We start from the raw sequence: 23,592 nt of genomic DNA, 5'->3' as shown, positions 1-23,592 counted from the left end.
TTTGAGACAAGGTCTTGCTCTGTCTCCCAGGCTGGAGTGCAGTGGCATGATCTCAGCTCACTGCAATCTTGAACTCCCAGGTTCAAGTGATTCTCGTGTCTCAGTCTCCCAAGTAGCTGGGATCATAGGTGTACGCCACCAAGCTGGGCTTTTTTTTTTTTTTTTTTGTATTTTTAGTAGCGACTGGGTTTCACCAGTTGGCCAGATTGGTCTCGAACTCCTGGCCTCAGGTGATCCACCCGCCTCGGCCTCCCAAAGTGTTGGGATTACAGGCTTGAGCCACTGCACCCAGCCATCCAGACTTTTCTTAACTACCTCCTGTTGCATCAACATACTTTTTGAATCCCAGAGACCAAAGATGCTAAGTAAAACAAACACAAACTAATTCTTTCTTCCAATTTTATTTTTTTATCTTTAATTTTTATTCTTGGAATTCCTAAAGAAAGATGTGTTTTAAGACTTTTACACCTGCTTCCGTGTGTGGCCAGCAGAGGGCACCTAAGAGCAGCCCAGCAGCCCTAGTAACTAGGTTGAAAGTTGAAACGTTTGCTGTACAGCTAAAGAACTTGGGTTTAAGGGAAGAGGGAGGTTGAAGGAAGCTCCAGTCAGGCTGTTGGGGGTGCTGGAGGTGGAGAAGTGGTCATGGAAAGGCTCTGCAAACCCCATCGAGGCTGAAGAAAAAAATGTAGGCCCAGTGACCTAGGTCTCCAGGTTTAATTTTTCCTGGTAAAAACATTGTAAAAACCACTAGTGGATGGGACACAAAAATTAGTTTAATTACCTTGATATTTTGCACACTTCTTGCCATGGTACTACAAATAACAGTTACACCATTTGTTAACTTGGACTATTTCCTGCTGTTTTAATACTTTTTATATGAAGTATATCTCAAGCATTGGAGTTTTTTCACAGCTGAGGTTGATTACATAATAGGACCTAGTTTAGAGAAGAGTTAAATATATGTTTTTGTGCACTCAGGAATATAGGGAAGGTACATTTGTTATTAATTTCAAAGTCTTTAGGCCAGGCACGGTGGCTCATGCCTGTAATCCCACACTTTGGGAAGCCAAGGCAGGCAGACACCTGAGGTCTGGAGTTCAAGACCAACCTGGCCAACATGCTGAAACCCCATCTCTACTAAAAATACAAAAATTTGCTGGGCGTGATGGTGGGCACCTGTAATCCCAGCTACTCCGGAGGCTGAGGCAGGAGAATGGCTTCAACCTGAGAGGCAGAGGTTGCAGTGAGCTGAGATTGTACCACTGTACTCCAGCCTGGGTGACAGAGCGACACTCCATCTCAAAAAAAAAAAAAAAAATCTTTAGTTGCTTTTTTCCTTGCACTTTTAGGGCTTGGTGACTTGCACTTGTGAGTCGTCTCTATTTTCTGTGAATGGTCGTGTGTAGTTGTGCATGCATTTTGTGTATTGGGACTTGCCACGGGTCTGCGGCTTACCTGACCAGCAGCTGCTGCTGCTCCGTGGGAGCTTTCAGGAAGCAGGGCACCTAGCTGCTCAGAATCTCCCCCCATGTTCCTCTCTGTCATCACATACTTATGGAAAAGGAACGCATGCCCCTTGAGGGTGAAGCTGGGGAACTCCAAGCCATTGCTAGAGACTTCAAGGATCAGGAAACACCATCCGTGTGCCGTGTGCATTCCAGCTCTGACCCCCACTCCAGGTTAAAGTCGTTGCCAGGATAAGCCTTGAGGCTTTTGTCTGCCATTTGTGGTGCCTGCACCAGAAACAGCATTGCTAACTTGGGGCCTCTTAGCAATGCAGACTCTCAGGGTACATTCACTGAATCAGAAACTGCATTTATCCCAGAGGATCTGAGAAGCATTAGCCACCCCAGGCTATTGGTCCAGATCATCCTTTTTTTTTTTTTTTTTTTTTTTTTGAGATAGAGTCTTGCTCTGTCGCCCAGCCTGGAGTGCAATGGCGCGATCTCGGCTCACTGCAACCTCTGCCTCCCGGGTTCAAGGGATTCTCTTGCCTCAGCCTCCTGAGTAGCTGGAATTACAGGCATGTGCCACCATGCCTGGCTAATTTTTGTATTTTTAGCAGAGATGGGGTTTCACCATGTTGACCAGGCTGGTCTTGAACTCCTGACCTCAAATGATCCACCCATCTCAGCCTCCCACAGTGCTGAGATTACAGGTGTGAGCCACTGCGCCCGGCCTGGACCATCCTTTAAGTAGTAGGGGAGCTTAACCTGGAGTTCATGGACAAGATTTAGTGAGCTGGCGCACACAGCTGGGGAAAGAATACATCTGGATTTTCCCTAACCTCTAATCAACATTTAGCATTTCTTTCCATTCGAATGTAGGAGAACCCACAGTAGTAGTAGCTGTACCTGTGACTTTGTTACCAATAGAATTAAAGATATTTTCATATTACATTATGGGTTTCACAGAAAAACCATTTATACCCTACTTGTCATTTACTAGTTGTTAGACTCTCCATTAGTTCTTGTTATTTAATATGTTCATAAAAAGGCATATTTTTAGTACATCACATTAAAAATAGTGTATATCTGGTTTTTGGTTTAGTGTATAATTGGTTTCCTTTATAATTCTATTTAATTTTGTGCATTTAAAAATATTATTCAAAGAAGGAGGCCATGACTAGACTGTCATTGTGGTCCAGGGCATAAAAGAAAAATAAGGATCTAACCAGGTGCAGTGGCTCACACCTGTAATCCCAGCACTTTGGGAGGCCGAGGTGGGTGAATCACAAGATCAGGAGATTGAGACCATTCTGGAGAACATGGTGAAACCCCGTCTCTACTAAAAATACGAAAAATTAGCCAGGCATGGTGGCGAGCACCTGTAGTCCCAGCTACTTGGGAGGCTGAGGCAGGAGAATGGCGTGAACCTGGGAGGCAGAGCTTGCAGTGAGCTGAGATTGTGCCATTGCACTCCAGCCTGGGCAACAGAGCGAGACTCCATCTCAAAAAAAAAAAAAAAAGTCTGTGAAGGCCAGCACAGTGGCTCATATCTATAATCCTAGCGTTTTGGAAGGCCAAGGCAGGTGGATTACTTGAGCCTGGGAGTTTGAGACCAGCCTGGGCAACACAGTGAGACCTCCATCTCTACCATAAAGTACAAACATTAGCCAGGCATGGTGGCACATGCCTGTAGTCCCAGCTACTTAGGAGGCTGAGGTGGGAGGACAACTTGACTTTGGGAGGTTGAGGTTGCAGTGAGCCATGATTGCAGTGAGCCATGACTGCACCACTGCACTTCAGCCTGTGTGACAGAGTAAGACATTGTCTTTAAAAAAAAAGTCTATGAAAAGGTCAGATCGCAGCATGAGGAGTCCTGTGGACTCATTCTTCTGTGAAACAAGCAAAGCTGGCAAAAACTACAAAAAGACAAGTAATTAAAGTCTCCAGGCATTATAAGGGCAAATGAAGAAACATTGATTCAGGTAAATCTACTAACACTTGGTAAGAACAGTAAGAGGCTGTGGCATTTGAGACTGGACCCCACCCCTCTCTTTTCCTTCTCCCAGCATGGCTTGGTGGAAGCTCCGCCTCGGGTGGGCATAGCCAAGAAGGGGTCATTCTCTTTTCAGTTCCTAATCAAGGGTTACTGGATCCAACTGGGAGGAGCAGACCACCAGAATTTCTCATCCCATCTAAGTTGAAGATGCCATGTTTTAAAAATTTTAATTTCATTTAATGCAATTTTAAGTTCTGGGATACGCGTGCAGGACATGCAGGTTTGTTATATGGGTAAATGTGTGCCGTGGTGGTTTGCTGCACAGATCAACCTATCACTTAGGTGTTAAACCCCACCTGCATTAGCTATTTATCCTGATGCTCTCACTCCCCCCACCCACCGAACAGGCCCCAGTGTGTGTTGCTCCTCTCCCTGTGTCCATGTATTCTCATTGTTCAGCTCCCACTTATAAGTGAAAACGTGCAGTGTTTGGTTTTCTGTTCCTGCGTAAGTTTGCTGAGGATAATGGCTTCTAGCTCCATCCATGTCTCTGCAATGGAAATGAGCTCATTCCTTTTGATGGCTGCATAGTATTCCATGGTGTGTATGTACCATGTTTTCTTTATCCAGTCTATCATAGATGGGCATTTGGGTTGATTCCATGTCTTTGCTATTGTGAAAAGTGCTGCAATGAACATACACATGCCCGTATCTTTATTTTTAAAAATCTTTTTTTAAAGTCAGGGTCTGGCTCTGTTGCTCAGGCAGGAGTGCAGTGGCATGATCTCAGCTCACTGCAACCACTGCCTCCCAGGCTCAAGTGATCTGCCCTCCTCAGCCTCCTGAGCAGCTGAGACCACAGGGACACATCACTATGCCTGGCTAATTTTTGTCTTTTTAGTAGAGATGGGATCTTTCTGTGTTGCCTAGGCTGCCCTCAAGTGATCCTCCCGCCTTGGCCTCCCAAAGTGCTGTGATTACAGGTGTGAACCACCATGCCCAGCCAGAGATGCTCAATTCCTGGTGAGTGCAGCTGAGAGGCTAGGGCCCTCTCTACCAAGCCCCTATCCATAAGATGCAGGCTCTACCTCAAGTACAGCAGGCCACAAATACTGGGGTCCCCATTACCCTTGCCCCAGCTGACTTGGAAGGCTGTTCCATGCTGGGGAGAGATGAGCTGATAAGACCAGAGGCCACCACCCTGCCCAGCACCCAGAGGAGTGGCTCAGAGAAGTTGTCCAGGGAAGACACAGCCTGTGCAGTAAAGAATTTAATCTTGGCCGGGCGCGGTGGCTCAAGCCTGTAATCCCAGCACTTTGGGAGGCCGAGACGGGCGGATCACGAGGTCAGGAGATCGAGACCATCTGGCTAACACGGTGAAACCCCGTCTCTACTAAAAAATACAAAAAACTAGCCGGGCGAGGTGGCGAGCGCCTGTAGTCCCAGCTACTCCGGAGGCTGAGGCAGGAGAATGGCGTAAACCCGGGAGGCGGAGCTTGCAGTGAGCTGAGATCCGGCCACTGCACTCCAGCCCGGGCTAGAGCAAGACTCCGTCTCAAAAAAAAAAAAAAAAAAAAAAAAAAAAAAAAAAAGAATTTAATCTTGCCCAAAAAGATGTCTGGTCTTTGCCCCTAAGTTTCTTGGAATATCATGGCAAATAGGAGTCTTTGTTTGCCTGGGGACCTTGGGTCACATTAGATAGTCTAACAATGTGATTTCAGATGGGGACTGGCCACACCAGAAAGACCAAGAGTGTGGTTTAGGATGAAGGCTTTTGGTGATACCTGCAGAGTCTGGACACAGAGATCAGCCATGTAGGCAATCAGTGATGTTTATGTAATGAAGCCGCAGTAAGAACTCTGAACACTGAGTCTTGATTGAGTTTCCCGGGTTGGTGATACTCTGTGCGTGCTGTCACACACTGTTGCTGGAAAGGTGATGATGTGTGTTGATTCTATGAGAGAAGACAATGGAAGCTCTACATTTGGCACTTCCCCACGCACCATCCAATCCAGTGCTTTTCTTGGCCCATTTTTTTTTTTTTTTTGAGACGGAGTCTCGCTCTGTCGCCCAGGCTGGAGTGCAGTGGCCGGATCTCAGCTCACTGCAAGCTCCGCCTCGCGGGTTTACACCATTCTCCTGCCTCAGCCTCCCGAGTAGCTGGAACTACAGGCGCCCGCCACCTTGCCCGGCTAGTTTTTTGTATTTTTTAGTAGAGACGAGGTTTCACCGTGTTAGCTAGGATGGTCTCGATCTCCTGACCTCGTGATCCGCCCGTCTCGGCCTCCCAAAGTGCAGGGATTACAGGCTTGAGCCACCGCGCCCGGCCGACACTGTGATTCCTAAAGAGGAATTTATGCCCATAAAGCGGGCTCTAAAAGCTCTAAGTTGAGTAGAACAAGGCCCGGTACACGTGGCTACGGAAAAATCCTTGTTGAATGAATGAATAGACCATATAATCAAAGGGCAAGCCTCACAATGTTCTTGTTTTTCTTCAATTAATTTCTCTTGACATAAAATGTAAATGAAGGTGAAGTTCTCTCTTCCTAAGTAAACTAAACTTAGAACACTCATGAGAGTTTATTTGACAGGGTGTGGTTCCCTGCTCTCTTCTTCTTTGTCCATCCACGTGCTCACCCCTGGCATGAGAGAGCCTGCATATTAGCAAGATAGAGTTGGGTTTGTGTGTAGGTTGTTTACGAATGGGGACTTCGTAGGATAGGGACAGCTAGCAATGGCGAGCTGAACGGAGGCCAACCAGGCCCTGAAAGGTAGCTGGATGGGAGCAAGAAGCAAGCATTTACCCCGTCTTCTAGACTCCCAAGGTGTTCTTGATCAGCTGGCAGAAGCGCTCTTTTTATTGATGGGCTGAGACCGCACACCCTTTCTGCCATTGCTGGCCGCTCCCAGTCATAGAAATGATTGATCCCCCAGGTTTTGTTAAATGTGATCACATCTGCAATAGCAATACTGTTAATGACAACTACCATTTACTGAGCACCCGTTCTGTGAGATCCAAAAACAGGAACCAATCCCTTTAGCACTCTCCTTCCGGGGGTTCCCACTCCTTCAACCCCAGCACCCCCTGGTTAGTGCTCCCTCAGCCCGATGCTTTGAAAAAACGCTCAAAACTTGAAATCGTACTTGTGCACAATCTATATTTTGTATTTGTCAAAACTGTGTGATTCCCAATTAGAATTTCTGGTTGACATGAGACAGCCGATGTTACTAACCAGCCGACTGGGGTTAATTCTAGTCGAAAGGATGGAGAGTTGATGACAGTCTTAATCCTTATAGCTTTGGGATACAAAAGTCTTCTGAAAACTTGACTTTTGGGGGATACTGAAAATGACTTGAGGATGGCCATTCTTGTTTTCAGGAACTCTGTAGTGATTGGGAACTTTAGTTTGGAACAATTCTTCTAGACCAAGTTGTTGTTGCATTTTCTTTTTTTTTTTTCAGACGGAGTCTCCTTCTATCGCCTGGGCTGGAGTACAGTGGCCAGATCTCAGCTCACTGCAAGCTCCGCCTCCCGGGTTTACGCCATTCTCCTGCCTCAGCCTCCCGAGTAGCTGGGACTACAGGCGCCCGCCACCTCGCCCGGCTAGTTTTTTGTATTTTTTAGTAGAGACGGGGTTTCACCGTGTTAGCCAGGATGGTCTCGATCTCCTGACCTCGTGATCCGCCCGTCTCGGCCTCCCAAAGTGCAGGGATTAGAGGCTTGAGCCACCGCACCGGCCGACACTGTGATTCCTAAAGAGGAATTTATGCCCATAAAGCGGGCTCTAAAAGCTCTAAGTTGAGTAGAACAAGGCCCGGTACACGTGGCTACGGAAAAATCCTTGTTGAATGAATGAATAGACCATATAATCAAAGGGCAAGCCTCACAATGTTCTTGTTTTTCTTCAATTAATTTCTCTTGACATAAAATGTAAATGAAGGTGAAGTTCTCTCTTCCTAAGTAAACTAAACTTAGAACACTCATGAGAGTTTATTTGACAGGGTGTGGTTCCCTGCTCTCTTCTTCTTTGTCCATCCACGTGCTCACCCCTGGCATGAGAGAGCCTGCATATTAGCAAGATAGAGTTGGGTTTGTGTGTAGGTTGTTTACGAATGGGGACTTCGTAGGATAGGGACAGCTAGCAATGGCGAGCTGAACGGAGGCCAACCAGGCCCTGAAAGGTAGCTGGATGGGAGCAAGAAGCAAGCATTTACCCCGTCTTCTAGACTCCCAAGGTGTTCTTGATCAGCTGGCAGAAGCGCTCTTTTTATTGATGGGCTGAGACCGCACACCCTTTCTGCCATTGCTGGCCGCTCCCAGTCATAGAAATGATTGATCCCCCAGGTTTTGTTAAATGTGATCACATCTGCAATAGCAATACTGTTAATGACAACTACCATTTACTGAGCACCCGTTCTGTGAGATCCAAAAACAGGAACCAATCCCTTTAGCACTCTCCTTCCGGGGGTTTCCCACTCCTTCAACCCCAGCACCCCCTGGTTAGTGCTCCCTCAGCCCGATGCTTTGAAAAAACGCTCAAAACTTGAAATCGTACTTGTGCACAATCTATATTTTGTATTTGTCAAAACTGTGTGATTCCCAATTAGAATTTCTGGTTGACATGAGACAGCCGATGTTACTAACCAGCCGACTGGGGTTAATTCTAGTCGAAAGGATGGAGAGTTGATGACAGTCTTAATCCTTATAGCTTTGGGATACAAAAGTCTTCTGAAAACTTGACTTTTGGGGGATACTGAAAATGACTTGAGGATGGCCATTCTTGTTTTCAGGAACTCTGTAGTGATTTGGGAACTTTAGTTTGGAACAATTCTTCTAGACCGAGTTGTTGCATTTTCTTTTTTTTTTTTTTTTTCAGACGGAGTCTTGTTCTATCGCCTGGGCTGGAGTGCAGTGGCCGGATCTCAGCTCACTGCAAGCTCCGCCTCCTGGGTTCACACCATTCTCCTGCCTCAGCCTCCCAAGCAGCTGGGACTACAGGCGCCCGCCATGTCGCCCGGCTAGTTTTTTGTATTTTTTAGTAGAGACGGGGTTTCACCGTGTTAGCCAGGATGGTCTCGATCTCCTGACCTCATGATCCGCCCGTCTCGGCCTCCCAAAGTGCAGGGATTACAGGCTTGAGCCACCGCGCCCGGCCTGTTGTTGCATTTTCATCCCAAACTTGGAGTACTGGCTTGAAGAGGAGGGTGGATGGGGTCACGTTGGTAGTTGAATAAGATCATCCAGTCCTTGTGCATTTTACCTAGGAAACCAACCAAGGAAGCTGCTGACATCGGGGTGGCTGGGCTTTTCCAAAGGTGCCATTATTCTCCTGTTGTGATGGCACAGGTGGGCAGTCGTTGTGTGATGGCAGCCTCTGGAATCAGATGGCCTGGGGCCACGTCCTAGTTTTAAAAAACAGCTTGACCGAGGTATTATTTAAATATTTTAAAGTCCAGCAATTGTAAGTGTACAGTTTAATGACCTGGGGGTTAATTTATGGAACTGTGCAACCATCATCCCAATACAGTTTTAGAACATTTCCACGCCCCCCAAAACATTCCCCTTCCCCATGCCCTCAACCAGCCCCAGGCAAGCACTGGCCTGCTGTGTGCGGAGTGTATTTCAGAAAGCCTCTGCTGTTTCTTCTTCACCACAGAGGCGTGGAGGACAGCCTCAGTTCCACCGCATCCTCACGAACGCTGCATGCGAGCCTGATGCTCTATTTACTAGTTTATGTGTATGTAGTATTTTACTCATTCAATTGACATTTCTAATAACGTATGAGTTTAAACATTCCACACATTTGCATACTAGTTGTATTTCTTCATTTAATTTAATTTTCTGTCCATATCTTTTTTTTTTTTGAGATGGGGTCTCACTGTGTTGGCCAGGCTGGAGTGCAGTGGTGCTATCTCAGCTCACTGCACCCTCTGCCTGCTGGGTTCAAGCAATTCTCCTGCCTCAGCCTCCCAAGTAGCTGGGATTACAGGCGCCTGCCACCACGCCAGGATAATCTTTTGTATTTTTATTAGAGAAGGGGTTTCACCATGTTGGCTAGGCGGGTCTTGAACTCCCGACCTCGTGATTGCCTGCCTTGGCCTCCCAAAGTGCTGGGATTACAGGCATGAGCCACCACGCCTGGCCAATTTTCTGCTCATGTCTTTTACTTCAAGACGTTCTTTGACCTTTGAGTTGCTCCCTTATATCCTGCATCTAAGGCCCTGTTTGGACCCATATCCAGCTAGGTTTTCTGACTTTATGTGTTTTCTCAGTGCTACCAGCTTTTCCATATTTGTTCTTGCCTCTGCTGCTCCTACCTTTACGGTAGTGTTGTGGAGAGGGTACTCAGTGAACTTGGTTATTGAGTTCTGTTCACCGCCTCCGCACCCCCTTCAATCCCAGCCCCACTGCCCTGCCAAGTACATGCACACTGCACTTAACTAAGTTAATTCACCTCCTTAATCTGAAGCCCCAGACCTTTCATCCACGGGCTCTTGGAGGGCTGCAGATGTGTTTTATTTTGTCTATGCAGTGTTAACATGGTTTTGGAGTTTGTTGCTTTGTATTCCAGTTGTTATTTTCATAACACTTTTTATAAAAATGGAGAAATGTCATATTAGAAACTGGATTTTTTCATCACTTAAAAAAAAAAATCACAATGTGCCAGCTAGGCCACAGTTCCACAGGACAGCTGGAGCTGGGTGGAGTGGACAGTTTCAGTTTCATCATGTTCTCCACGTTCCCTGTTCTCTACGTCCCGCGAGCGGAGGCTCAGGGTCGGTCTCTATCCTTCAGGGTGTTTGTAGCGTCATTTCCTAAAGTAGAGTTGAAAGGAAAGCAAGAAAACGAAAGCTAAATCAAGAGAGACAAGATTTCAAAGACAATGAAAGAGAGTGCATTTGTCTGTGGAAGTGAACATTATACCTGCTCCGTGTCTGTGGGAGAAAGAGCAGCATAAGGCCGGGCGCAGTGGCTCACGCCTGTAATCCCAGCACTTTGGGAGGCTGAGGTGGGCGGATCATGAGGTCAGGAGTTTGAGACCAGCCTGGCCAACAAGGTGAAACCCTGTCTCTACTAAAAATACAAAAATTAGCCAGGTGCGATGACGGGCACCTGTAATCCCAGCTACACTGGAGGCTGAGGCAGGAGAATTGCTTGAACCCGGGAGGCAGAAGTTGCAGTGAGCTGAGATTGCGCCATTGCACTCCAGCCTGGGTGACAGAGTAAGACTGTGTCTCAAAAGGAAAAAAAAAGTACAACACAAGGTCCCTGCCCTGTTTCATGGGCTTATATCACTTGCCTTCCACCACTGTAAGCATCTGAGTTTATGATCCCTGTTTCAGAGACCCAGTTCTCAACTGCTTTTCTCTGCCTAGCAACTGTGCAGAGTTGCTAGATGTATGGTAAGAAAATTTTTTTGGTAACTATTGAGTTTTGAAGATCATGTATTTAGAAGTTTTACACTGGCATTAATGTTGTTGCTATAATAGCATCAGTCATTCAGTCGCATTTCTCAAGTGGAGCAGAAAACAACAGCAAACATATGCTGGGGAAATAACATGTCTCCACACTGAATAATTTAATTTTTAAGTGTTCCCATGTACTCTGTGTCCGCTCGGGCTGCTATAGCAAAATACCACAGACTAAGTGGCTTAAATGGCAGCATTTTTTTCTCACAGTTCTGGAAGCTGAGAAGTCCAAGATCAAGGTGGTGGCCCACTGGGTTCCTGGTGAGGGCTCTCTTCCCGGCTGGTAGACAGTGGTCTGCTTGCTGTGCCCTCATGTGGTGGAGAGAGAGAGAGGGAGACCTCTTGTGTCTCTTCTTCTTTTTTTTGTTTTTTTTGAGATGGAGTCTCATTCTGTCACCCATGCTAGGAGTGCAGTGGTGTGATCTTTGCTCACTGCAACCTCTGCCTCCCGGGTTTAAGCAATTCTCATGCCTCAGCCTCCCGAGTAGCTGGGATTACAGGCAGGTGCCACCACGCCCGGCTAATTTTTGTATTTTTAGTAGAGACGGGGTTTCACCATGCTGGCCAGGCTCGTCTAGAACTCCTGACCTCAGGTGATCTGCCCGCCTCAGCCTCCCAAAGTGTGGGATTACAGGTGTGAGCCATGGACCTCAGGTGATCTGCCCACCTCAGCCTCCCAAAGTGTGGGATTGCAGGCATGAGCCGTGGACCTCAGGTGATCTGCCCACCTCAGCCTCCCAAAGTGTGGGATTGCAGGTGTGAGCCGTGGCACCCGGCCTGTGTCTCTTCATTTAAGGGCATTAATCTTACCATGAAGGCCCCACCCTCATGATCTCATTACCCCCCAAAGGCTCCATCTCCAAATATCATCACATTGGGGGTTAGGCCTTCAATGTGTGAATTTTGGCTGAGGCCAGGGGTTGAGGGACACAAGTCATAGCATCTTGTAAATAGAAAAATACACATTTACTTAAAAGCTTTGCTGAATTCACAGTCAGATATCGGTATGTAATTTCTCAATCTATTACATGGGGTTGGATATAGTTTTTGATGCTGAAAAGTAAAAGTGGGGAAATCTTGGTCTGTGACCAAGCACACAAATGAATTGCTGCTTACGATTCTGGTAACGGAAGTCTAAATTATCCGCCATTCAAAGAATAACTGCAGGATAAAATTTGTTTGAAGTTTCAAGATAATTTACATGTGATAAATTGCACAGAGCTTAACAGTGTACACTACAGTGAGTTTTGATTAAGGCAGACCCTTCCAAACACATTGCTTATCAAAATATAGAATATCTTAATCAATCAGAAAAGTTCCCTATGACCCTACCAGCCAATCCCTTCACCTCTACCAGGCTACCAGTGTTCTGATTTTATTTTACTGAAGATTGTGTTTGCCTGTCCTTTAACTTCCTATAAATAACATCCTATACTATGTACATGTAGAAGGCAGTTTCTAGAATGGACCTCAATGATCCCTCTGCCCCCTACTTTCACTCCCTTGTGTGATATTTTCCCTTTGAATATGGAGTGGATCTAGGAACTTGCTTCTAATGCACAGAATACAGCTAAGGTAATGGAATAGCCCTTCCGAGATCAGATGACAAGAGTGTGGCTTCTGCCTTCTCTCTCTGTCTCTCTGATTCTTCCCACTGGCTAGATCTGATGAAGCAAAGCTGCCCTTGGGAGCTGCCCTGTGGCGAGGCCCACACAGCAAGGAATAAAGGAGGAGCAACCGAATTCTGCAACAAACAAATGACTGGGCTGCTGTCTCCCCAGGTGAGCCTGGAGGTGACGGCCACCTGGCTGGACTTTATTGCCACCTGTGAAAGACCTTGAGCCAGAGGACCTGGCTGATCCATGCCTGGATTCCTGACCCACAGAAATCATGAGATAATAAATGGCATTGTTTAGGAGACTAAGTTTTGGGTTAATTTGTTATATAGAATAGATAACGAATGCAGTACTTTTCTGTGACTTCTTTTGCTTGACAAAATGGGATTCACCCATGCTTTTGTGGGTAGAAGAAGAGATATTCTCAAAGAGCTTATTAAAAGCAAAAACCTATTAAGATAGTCAAAAATTTCAGTATAAGAGAAAGCAGCAACACAGAGAGGTAAATTGAGCACTGAAGCCACATTAGCCCTGCATTTGCTGGGTGGGGTGATGGGGAGCTTTGGTGGTGACGGTATGGGACAGAAACGAAGGTCAGGAAGAGTCTAATAGATGAACAGTCCATAATGCCGGGGTCCCAGAAGGTTTCTACATCCTCAGGGTAAGCATGGTCCAGAAGAAACATGCTCCCGGACTGCAAGGAAATGCGCCTTGGCATTGAGCAGAGGAGGTGGTGGTGGGTGGAGATGGCCAGAGAACCGTCCTGCGGGTTTATCAACACAGGCCAGGGTGGGTTGTCATGGCAGACCAAATTCACTTCACCTGCATAGTTTAGAAAACTATGAATTTAGCCATGAATTTAATTTTCCAAATTGGAAGTTCCTGTAGATGTCTGGTAGCAGCGAAATTACCTCCTCTGTGGAGGAATACGGCTTCATCAGAAAACCTCAGAGAAAGTTCCAAGCACACGGGGATGTGCACAGGTGAAAATTATCAAGCACACAAGGCAACAGGGCACCATGAGTGAGACCTACCAGAGAGAGGAGACAGCAACAGAAAGGCTGATGTAGGCACTGGAACAATCATGCTGAGGTAAGGAAAGTCAAAATTAAAAATATCTGCATGGAACAGAAAACCATGAGAAGAAAAACCTCAGTTTTGTACAAAAGGAACTTTTAGAAATGAAGTTAAGGTCATTAAAGTAAAAACCACAATGGGCTGATTTAATAATGATCAGACACATCTGAAGAGATAATCAACGAACATGAAGGACAGAGTGAGCAGGTCGGATTTCCGTCCAATCAGAGTTCTGAAACCATCTCTAAATACAGAGAAGGGAAAGACCAAAAACCACATAGAAAAATGGGCAGGAGAGAGAAAATTCACAAAGAAAACAGTGAAAATAGCCCTTAGGCTTATGAAAATCTCTCCAACCTGGCTAATAAGTTAATTTAAACTTAAAACAACATTGGATGCTACTTCTTACCTACTGGGTGGCGAAAGTCCCAAAGCTTGACAACATGCTCTACTGCTAAGGCAGCAGGAAAACGAACATGCTCACGTGTTGTTGGCGTGAACGCAAAATGAAGGCAGATCTGACAATATCTAGCATACAGACGTATGAATCTATGTTCTGGCCAGAAATTCTGCTTCTAGGGTGAGCGCAAGGCTGTTGATTGCAGCACAGAGTGAGCCGAGAATGAGCACAGGCAGAAATGAGAGAAGGCCAAGGACTGATTCTGTGGCCTCTGCATGGATGACTTCAATGTCCTGGCTGCCCTTGCTTCACTTGTCACACCCATGCTCCATCCCACTCCCAAAAGGACATTTTCCCTCAGCTTTTAAAATTATGGCCTTTTAAAAGCATAATTCAGAGTATAAAACTCTATTTCCTAAATCTGTGTAACGGCTTCTGGTTGCTCTGAAAGTCCATACGCACCTGTAGAGCGTGGCTCCTCCCTCCTGCCCGGGCCTTTTCCTCCCTTGCTCTCTGTGGCCAGTCCCTCTGGCGTGATCTCGGCTCACTGCAAGCTCCACCTCCTGGGTTCAAGTGATTCTCCTGCCTCAGCCTCCTGAGTAGCTAAGATTACAGGCGTGCTCACCACACCCAGCTAATTATTGTATTTTCAGTAGAGATGGGGTTTCACCATATTGGCCAGGATAGTCTCGATCTTCTGACCTCATGATCCGCCTGCCTCAGCCTCCCAAAGTGCTGGGATTACAGGCGTGAGCAACCACGCCCGGCCTGTCCTGGTTCTTATTCCTCAAATACACGGATTTTTCTCACTTCGGGCATTGTACTAGCTGTTCCATTAGCCCGGAGGGAGAACTCATCTTTGCAGAGCTGGTTCCTTTCATTCAAATTTCAACTAAAAACTCCACCTTTTCACAGAATTCTTCCTGAACACCCTCTCTGAAGCATTCCCTGAGTAGCTACTCAAACACGTGGTTCAATAGTGCTTTTTCATAGCACATACTTTTTTTTTTTTTTTTTTTTGAGACAGAATCTCACTCTGTCACCCAGGCTGGAGTGCAATGGTGTGATCTTGGCTCACTGCAATCTCTGCTTCCCATGTTCAAGTGATTCTCCTGCCTTAGCCTCCCAAGTAGCTGGGATTACAGGTGCACACCACCAGGCCTGGCTAATTTTTGTATTTTAAGTAGAGATGAGGTTTCACCACATCGGCCAGGCTGATCTCAAACTCTTGACTTCATGTGACCCATCTGCCTTGGCTTCCCAAAATGTTGGGATTACGGGCGTGAGCCACTACCCAGCCTGATGTTATCTTATTTATCTGCTCATCATCTGTCCCTGCTACCAGAATCTAAGCTCCCAACCACTCCCAATAGTGACCCTAAGTGGTCACTATTATCTTCCTAATGCCTGTAAGAGGGGATTCCACCTGGTAGGCAGCCAATACACAGTGCTAAATACATGAATGAATGCCTGGGATTCTGCATCCTTTTTAAGTTTCCAAATTCAGTGAGAGAACCATGGGCTGCCATTTTATATCTGTCCAGGCTTTGTTTTTTTCCCTTCATCTCCACCTTTTACTTTTTCACCAGCTCCTCCACAGTAACAAAAGCCTCATTCAAAGGCCTGTGAATCAGAGGATTCTGTAAAGAAGTTACTTTAATCTAGATGCCCCTGACTTGGTGGAACACACCCAGTGACTCCTGGAAGAAGATCTGGAGGTCTCCAGAGCAGCGCGGTCCCAGGAGGCACGCACAGAGGGCCACGGCCAGGGCTGAAACAGTCTGTTACGTGCAGCCATGAGGGACGCTCTGGAACAGTTCTTCATCCTCACAGGGCTGCTGGTGTGCCTGGCCTGCCTGGTAAAGTGCATGAGATTCTCCAGATGTATTTTACTGAGTTACTGGAAAGTTTTGCCAAAGCCTTTCTTGCGGTCAATGGGACAGTGGGCAGGTAAGAGCGTTCTATCTCGTGTTTTTTTTGCTGCTGTTCTTCCTGCTTATTACTATTATTATTATTTTTGAGACAGAGTCTTGCTCTCTCATCTGGGCTGGAGTGCAATGGCGCGATCTTGGCTCACTGCAACCTCCACTTCCCAGGTTTAAGCAATTCTCCTGCCTCAGCCTCCCAAGTAGCTGGGATTATATTATAGGCACCTGTCACCACACCTGGCTAATTTTTTTTTTTTTTTTAGTTTTCTGTTTTATTTTTTTTTTGAGACGGAGTCTCACTCTGTTGCCTGGGCTGGAGTGCAATGGTGCAATCTCTGCTCACTGCCACCTCTGCCTCCTGGGTTCAAGCAATTCTCCTGCCTCAGCCTCCCGCGTAGCTGGGATTACAGGTGCACACTGCCGCAGCCGGCTAATTTTTGTATTTTTAGTAGAGACAGGGTTCTGCCATGTTGGTCAGGCTGGTCTCAAACTCCTGACCTCATGATTCGCTCACTTTGGCCTCTCAAAGTGCTGAGATTACAGGCGTGAGCCACCGCACCCGTCCAACATTTTGTATTTTTAGTGGAGATAGGGTTTCACCCCGTTGACCAGGCTTGTCTCAAACTCTTCACCTCGTGATTCACCCGCCTTGGACTCCCAAACTGCTGGGATGACAGACGTGAGCCACCGCACCCAGCCCCTGCTTATTATTATTTATGTCTCAAAAGGGATATTGCATCTTTTCTCTTTGAGAGCAAAGAAGTAATTCCTTTGGGTAATTTTAATTGGAGGGATTAGAAAGTGTGAGTGAAATTAGAATGGTCTGCAACACAAGCCATAGGGCATTAAGGGAACACTAGGGAAGAAGGCTACCCAGCCCTTGCTAAGCACTTGTCCTCCCGACCCCATTAGATGAGTTTTCTTCTTTTGGGAGTTTCCTGCTGATACAAATAATAAACAATGCAGAAATTTCCACATCCTCATCTCCAGATTTACAAAAAGCCCGGGTGTTTTCATTTTACTAGAAGGTGTTTCCAAATTTTGGAATCTAAATAATTTTAATTCAGTGTATTAAAAAAAGAATCCAAGTGTGTTTAAGAAATGAAGGTATTACAAAATCAAGGCAACACATATCTCTGTGGAGCCATGTTTTCAGGATGGTTTGGAAGGGAATCTGGCTGGTGTCAATTAAATGCTGCCTCCCCATGGGATTTATCTACTGGAACGCCCATGCAGAACTTCAGCCCTGTGACTGAGGTTAAGGTGAAGAGCATGAGGCCATGGCTTCAGCATCTCCTTGAATGAAATGCTAAGATCTTTGCAGGGGCTTATATTTCAAATTTGGACACCAAACAATAAAAATAAAAAAAGAATCCAATGATAAAAATGATTAAGTGACATTAGGGATATTATCCAGGTGAAATAGGAAAGATTCTAATATCCTTATAGGGCTGCCAGATAAAATACAGGACACCCAGTTAAATTTAAATTTCAGAAAAAAGGAACACTTTTTAAGTATTTTATAACTCACATATTGCATAGGACACATATTAAACCATTCATAATTTGCCTGAATTTCAAATTTAAGTGGGCATTCTGTATCCTTATTTGCTAAACCTGGCAACCTTAAAAACTTAGCAATGGAAATTTAAAAAATTACCACATGAGAAATTGTTTGGGATGACGAATGGATTTTTGACTGCTGCTTCTTACATTGTGGGTATGTGTGTGTGCGTCCTCTCGGGGCATTATGCTGTCTGTAGTGAACTTGCTGAGCAGCTTGACCTGTGTGTTCTGGATTTAAATACCCCACTCCACACAGATTCAGATGCCCATGTGTGGGTGGACGTAGCACTCTGCATAGCTGCTATCGTTTGTGTAGGGAAAGCCCTTCTAAGAACCCACATTCTAAAAGAAGTTCAAATGGGTCCAGAGACTTAGAGCATGTGGTGACTCAAAGTAAAAACATGATCTCATAAAACCTGTTTTTATGAGTCAAGATGGAGTGAGTTACCTCTAGCAGGAGTAAAATATGTTTGGGCAGAGGCAGATATCAGGGAGATAATATATTTCAAGTAGCGGACAAAAAAGAAACCCAAGTACTAGAGGCTAAATTTTTAATTCCTCAGAGAGAGTACCCTGAACTCTGTGCTGGATTTCCTAATTCTTTTCTTGGTGTATATTCGTAGACTTGGGGCCCCAAAGTCAGACAGCCTGGGTTCAAATCCTTGTGTCATCATTTACGAACTTTTTCCCCTTGGCTTCCTCATTTACAAACTAAGGATAATGATGGTCCCTGCATTTTAGGTTTGTTTTGAACATTAAATGAGATGATGCATCTAAAACACTAGAAGCAGTACATGGCAAGAAGTAAGTGTGTGACCGTCAGCCGTTGTTATCATTGATGGTATCATCTTGCCTGTCGTGCAGGCCCTGTATTGGGTAAAGTGAAGATTCCCCCCAGGGAGGGAAGATAAGGCCCAAGATGGCCCTGAGCATAGTTCCTGCACCCGGAGCTGCAGACGGTGTGCAGGGAGCCTCCTAGAAGTTCCAAAATGAACAGACACATCATTAGTAATGATTAAAGTCAGAGTGCTTCTGTCAGTGTGGTCCATGAAGCTTGTAGAGCTTGGCCTGCACTCACTCTCAAGTGAGCTGAATGTATCTTTTGTTCACACTTTTTGAAAGCAAGCCCTTTAATTGTTGTTGCAAGGATACATTGTAAGTTTTATGATATGCCGAATTGTAGTGAATTTTGAAATTGTCATGTTCTCACGAATGAGGCGTATCCTAGAGCTCAATCATTAAATATGTCTGTAATGTTGATATAAAAGGACTAGAAGACCTATTTGATTGTTGTATATTAACAGATAGTTCTATTGAGTACAAATTCTTCAGGTTTCTTCATTTCACTGCATTTTCTTTTTGCTTTTTTGTATTTTCCTCTTTGCTAAATTCCTTACCTTCCATAGGCCTTTAATTGCTGCTGTGGGGTGGGGGTGAGAAGGGGGCACAGCTCTACTTTTAGAAGGAACCTTGAAATGTCCTTACAATGACAGATGAGTGCCTGGGCAGAGAGATAATGGGGAACACTGCCTGCCCTTGCGGGGTGAAGGCTCGCAGTATCTGCATCCTCATGGGGCCTGCAGGAAATGTTCCCTGGCTGCGGCTCTTTGTTTCATCTTGGAACATGTTTTCCAGAATCTCGCCAATCCCTCCAAAAAACCAACCAACCAACCAACCAGCCAACCAACCAACCAACCAACCCTTTCACCGGAATGTTTAGCGAGGGGCTTCAAGGGTGTGGGCTGGAAAGCAAAGGGATGCGCCTTTGGAGCACTGACTGTCCTGGAGACTAGGCTTGTGAGAAAACGTAGCCAGTGAGAAAGAGAAGCTTAAAGATGAATTCCGTCATTTAAAAACATTCCTGCTTTTCACAGTGATCACTGGAGCAGGTGATGGAATTGGGAAAGCGTACTCATTCGAGGTAAGCTGTCTTCCTGGGCACTTTCTCCTCCCTTGTATTGAACACATCACAGTCCTGAGACATCTACCCCAACACTAGATTTTTGAATATAAAAGCAGTATGCATTCATTTAAAGGAGAAAAAATACTCCATAGAAAAGCAAACAAAAAAATAAGAATCTCACTCCCTGGACCTCCTTTTTTAAACACAACGATACTCAAAGGTGACAGTACCTCGCCTTGGGATTGTTTTGGGAATTTGTGGGGCATTGGGATTTTCTAGTGTAATTGTGCTGTATGAGCTTATATTCTTAAATATAATTTTTTCAAAACATTATAAACTACTTTCCTTTTATTTATTATTTACAGTAAGCTAGGGCATATATTGATTTTTTAAAAGTCACTTGTTTAGGCAAAGCATCAGTGACTTTAATTTCAAGTAGATTAATGGCATTATAAAATATTCTGTAAAAAAAAGGTCTGATAGAACTGAGAGTCACTAGAATACAATTAGTATTTTTGGGTATTTCCTTCCAGGCTTATTTCTCTGTAGATAGATAGATTGATAATTATACTTTAAAAAATGCGTTTATAACATGTGTGGTTGTATATGCTATTATTATTACAAATTTCACATTTTTATTAATGAAACACTATTTCCTGGAATTCCTATGTCTTTTATTTCTTCCTCATGCCTGTTAAACTGATGTCTAGAACCACATCAAATACAGTAGAAGAACAGAAAGAATTCTAGAAACTGTAAGAGTAAGGCTGTTTAAAAATCAGTAACAGCAGCTGGGCATGGTGACGCACTCCTGTAATCCCAGCATTTTGGGAGGCCGAGGCAGGTGGATCACCTGAGGTCAGGAGTTCAAGACCAGCCTGCCCAACATGGTGAAACCCTGTCTCTACTAAAAACACAAAAATTAGCAGGACGTGCTGGCAGGTGCCTGTAATCCCAGCTACTTGGGAGGCAGGAGAATCTCTTGAACCTGGGAGGCAGAGGTTGCAGTGAGCCGAGATTGTGCCATTGCACGCCAACCTGGGCAACAGAGCGAGTCTTCTTCTCCCCCTCCAAAAAGAAGTCAATAACATCTTAAAAATATAATGAAAAGCATTTCCATTTGCAATAGAAAAATAAGTAATCCTAGAAATATAGTTAATATAAAATTTTTAGGTCTTTTTCAAGAAAACTATAAAATTCCTTGAGAAATATAAGAGATATTCCAAATAAGAGAAAAAAGTAACACATTCTTGAAGAGAAAGATATTTGAAATCTAACAGTTTCTCCTAAATTTATCTCAAATCCCATATTATACATACCATTATTTTTTAAATGTTACATTAGTTGTGAGCATTTTCTTATGTCAAAACTGTGGAGTTTCATTTTTTATTTTTTTTGAGACAGTGTCTTGCTCTGTTGCCCAGGCTGGAATGCAGTGGTACAAACACTACTTACTGCAGCCTTGACCTCCTGGGCTCAAGCAATCCTCCCACCTCAGCCTCCCAAAGCAATGTATCCTCCTGGAACTACAGGCTCATGTATTTTTGTAGACAGGATTTCACTATTACTCTATTGTACAGGCTGGTCTTGAACTCCTGAGCTCAAACAATCTGCCTGCTTTGGCCTCCCATAGTGCTGGGATTACAGGTATGAGCCCCCGCAGCCTGCCCAAAGCCATGATTTTTAAATGGTAACCTAATATTCCATCAAATGGATGGTCCATAATTTAACCATTTTCTTGGTAAACATTTTAGTTTTTTTCCCAAATTTTTCTTCATTTTATATAAAATTGGGAGTAAATACAGAAACTTTTCTACTTCTCTCCAATTATTTTGGGAGCTATTTTCCTTGAGGTGGCCTGGCTGGGTCAGAGGTTGTGAATACACATAAGGTTCTCGTGCTTTCCATTTATGTGATAGTAATTTACACCCATTTCTGAGAGAGACGTTGTCTTCATCAGCTTGAGCGCAGAATTAATTCCATAAGCTGAGTGGCCTAAGCAAGCATATATTTCTTACAGTTCTGGAGGCTGGGAAGTCCGAGAGCGAGGTGCCAGCAGATCTGATGTCTGGTGAGGGCTCTCTTCTTGGTTTGCAGACAACTATCTTCTTGATGTAGCTTCACATGGCAGAAAGCAGAGAGAGGGGAAGCAAGCTCTCTGGTGTTTCTTCTCTTTTACTTTTTTGAGACAGGATCTTGCTCTGTTGCTCAGGCTGGAGTGCAGTGGTGCAAACACAGCTCACTGCAGCCTCAACCTCCTGGGCTCAAGTGATCCTCCCACTCAGTCTCCTGAGTATCAGGGACTATGGGTGTGTGCCATCAAGCCTGGCTAATTTTAAAATTTTTTGTACTGACGGGATTTCACCATGTTGCCCAGGCTGGTCTTGAACTCCTGGGCTCAAGTGATCTGCCTGCCTTGGCCTCCCAAAGTACTGGGATTACAGACATGAGCCACCATGCCTGGCCTGGTGTTTCTTGTCATAAGGACATTAATCTCATCCTGAAGGCCCCACTCTCATGACCTGATGACCTCCTGAAAGCCCCTACCTCCACGTGTCATCTCATTGGGGGTTAGGATTTCAAAATATGAATTTTGGGGGGCCAAAAAACCATTTGGTTCATGTGAAAAATGCATTCCACTGCAGCACAGTACCCATGCCTTTTCTTGTCCCAGAAGGCTTGCATCATAATAAACATCTTATGTGAAACAGCAGGTGCCAGGCATCTGGGACGTACTTGCTAGAAACTTTGGGGAGTTAACAAACCTCAAGCATGCCAGTTAAAAAAGCTCCTCGTGGGCCGGGAATGGTGGCTTACGCCTGTGATCCCAGCAATTTGGGAGGCTGAGGCAGGCAGATCACCTGAGGTCAGGAGTTCGAGACCAGCCTGGCCAACATGGTGAAACCCCGTCTCTACTTAAAATACAAAAAGTAGCTGGGTGTGGTGGCGGGCACCTGTAATCCCAGCTACTTGGGAGGCTGAGGCAGGAGAATTGCTTGAACCCGGGAGGTGGAGGTTGCAGTGAGCTGAGATTGTGCCACTGCACTCCAGCCTGGGGTACAAGAGTGATACTTCGTCTGGAAAAAAAAAAAACAAAAAACAAACAAAAAAACCACCCAAACCAAACAAACAGAAAAACTCCTTGTGGCCCCGTGTGGTGGCTCATGCCTGTAATCCCAACACTTTGGGAGGCTGAGGTGGGCGGATCATGAGGTCAGGAGCTCCAGACCAGCCTGACCAACATAGTGAAAGCCCGTCTCCACTAAAAATACAAAAATTAGTCAGGAGTGGTGGCTCTCACCTGTAATCCCAGCTACTCAGGAGGCTGAGGCAGGAGAATCGCTTGAACTCGGGAGGCGAAGGTTGCAGTGAGCCGAGATTGCACCACTGCACTCCAGCCTGGAGACAGAACGAGACTCTGTCTCAAAAAAAAAAAAAAAAAGCTCCTCGTGTCTGACCCCATCCTTCATCTGCTGCTGATGGTTTTTTTGCCACCGACCCTTCTATCTCAACTCTGTTTATTTTTAAGATAAGACAAGGAGTTCTTTGCTCTTATCCTCATTCATGTATAGCAACTTACTGGTGATCAGGAGTGGCTGACACTCGGGAGATGAGTGGTCATATTTGAGTGTTGAAGTTGGAGAGATCACCCAGCAGCCACTTTTCAAAACAATGTGTCTTCCATTCCCCCAAATCAGAAGGAAGGCGTTTCTAACTGTATTAAAACTATATAACCTTTTATATAACAATTTCTCACCCTGGTCCAGGGTTTGGAAAGACCTAATATGTCAACCAAAAAGGTTCTTCACCTTACCTCTAATTCCCTGGATTGCCAAGCAGTTCTTCACGATTCTTCAGAATCTTTTCTCCAGTTCATGCTGACCTGACCTCTCTGTGGTCCCTTGCTATCACAAGACTCAGACACTCTTCTTTCTGCTTAGGGGAGACGCCGTGTGGAAGCTGTCCTTAGCCATTCATTTCTTTATTGTTTCACAAAGCAATGGCCCTGCGGGTCAGGAGCTGTGGGTTCCAGCCTTCACTATGATGCTGTCTGGAGATTTTGCACAAGTTACACATCCTTTCTGCACTTCTGGGTCTTTGCCAACTTTGTGTTCTGTCCTTGACGAATTCTTGCTTTGCATTTCTCCTTGTGGACTTTTTTTCCTCTTTGCCTTTTTATTTTATTTT

At 45.2% G+C, this 23,592-nt stretch overlaps 1 protein-coding gene across 3 annotated transcripts in view; it reads left to right on the top strand.

Moving 5' to 3' along the window:
• Positions 1–15,717: 15,717 nt before the first annotated feature.
• HSD17B3 (hydroxysteroid 17-beta dehydrogenase 3) overlaps positions 15,718–23,592 on the top strand; it is a 59,011-nt gene continuing 51,136 nt past the window's right edge. For all 3 annotated transcript variants that reach the window (XM_033236649.1, XM_033236648.1, XM_033236647.1), the window contains exons 1-2: positions 15,718–15,957; positions 19,376–19,422. In XM_033236649.1, the coding sequence (XP_033092540.1) occupies positions 15,804–15,957; positions 19,376–19,422 (201 nt within the window). In that variant the 5' untranslated portion in view covers positions 15,718–15,803. The remainder of the gene's footprint in view (positions 15,958–19,375; positions 19,423–23,592) is intronic.

The sequence above is a fragment of the Trachypithecus francoisi genome, unplaced genomic scaffold, assembly GCF_009764315.1.
Source record: "Trachypithecus francoisi isolate TF-2019V2 unplaced genomic scaffold, Tfra_2.0 Lachesis_group16, whole genome shotgun sequence".
In the NCBI taxonomy this organism is placed as follows: Eukaryota; Metazoa; Chordata; class Mammalia; order Primates; family Cercopithecidae; genus Trachypithecus; species Trachypithecus francoisi.
The sequence above is the reverse complement of the archived record's forward strand: the minus strand, read 5'-3'. Positions and strand labels throughout refer to the sequence as shown.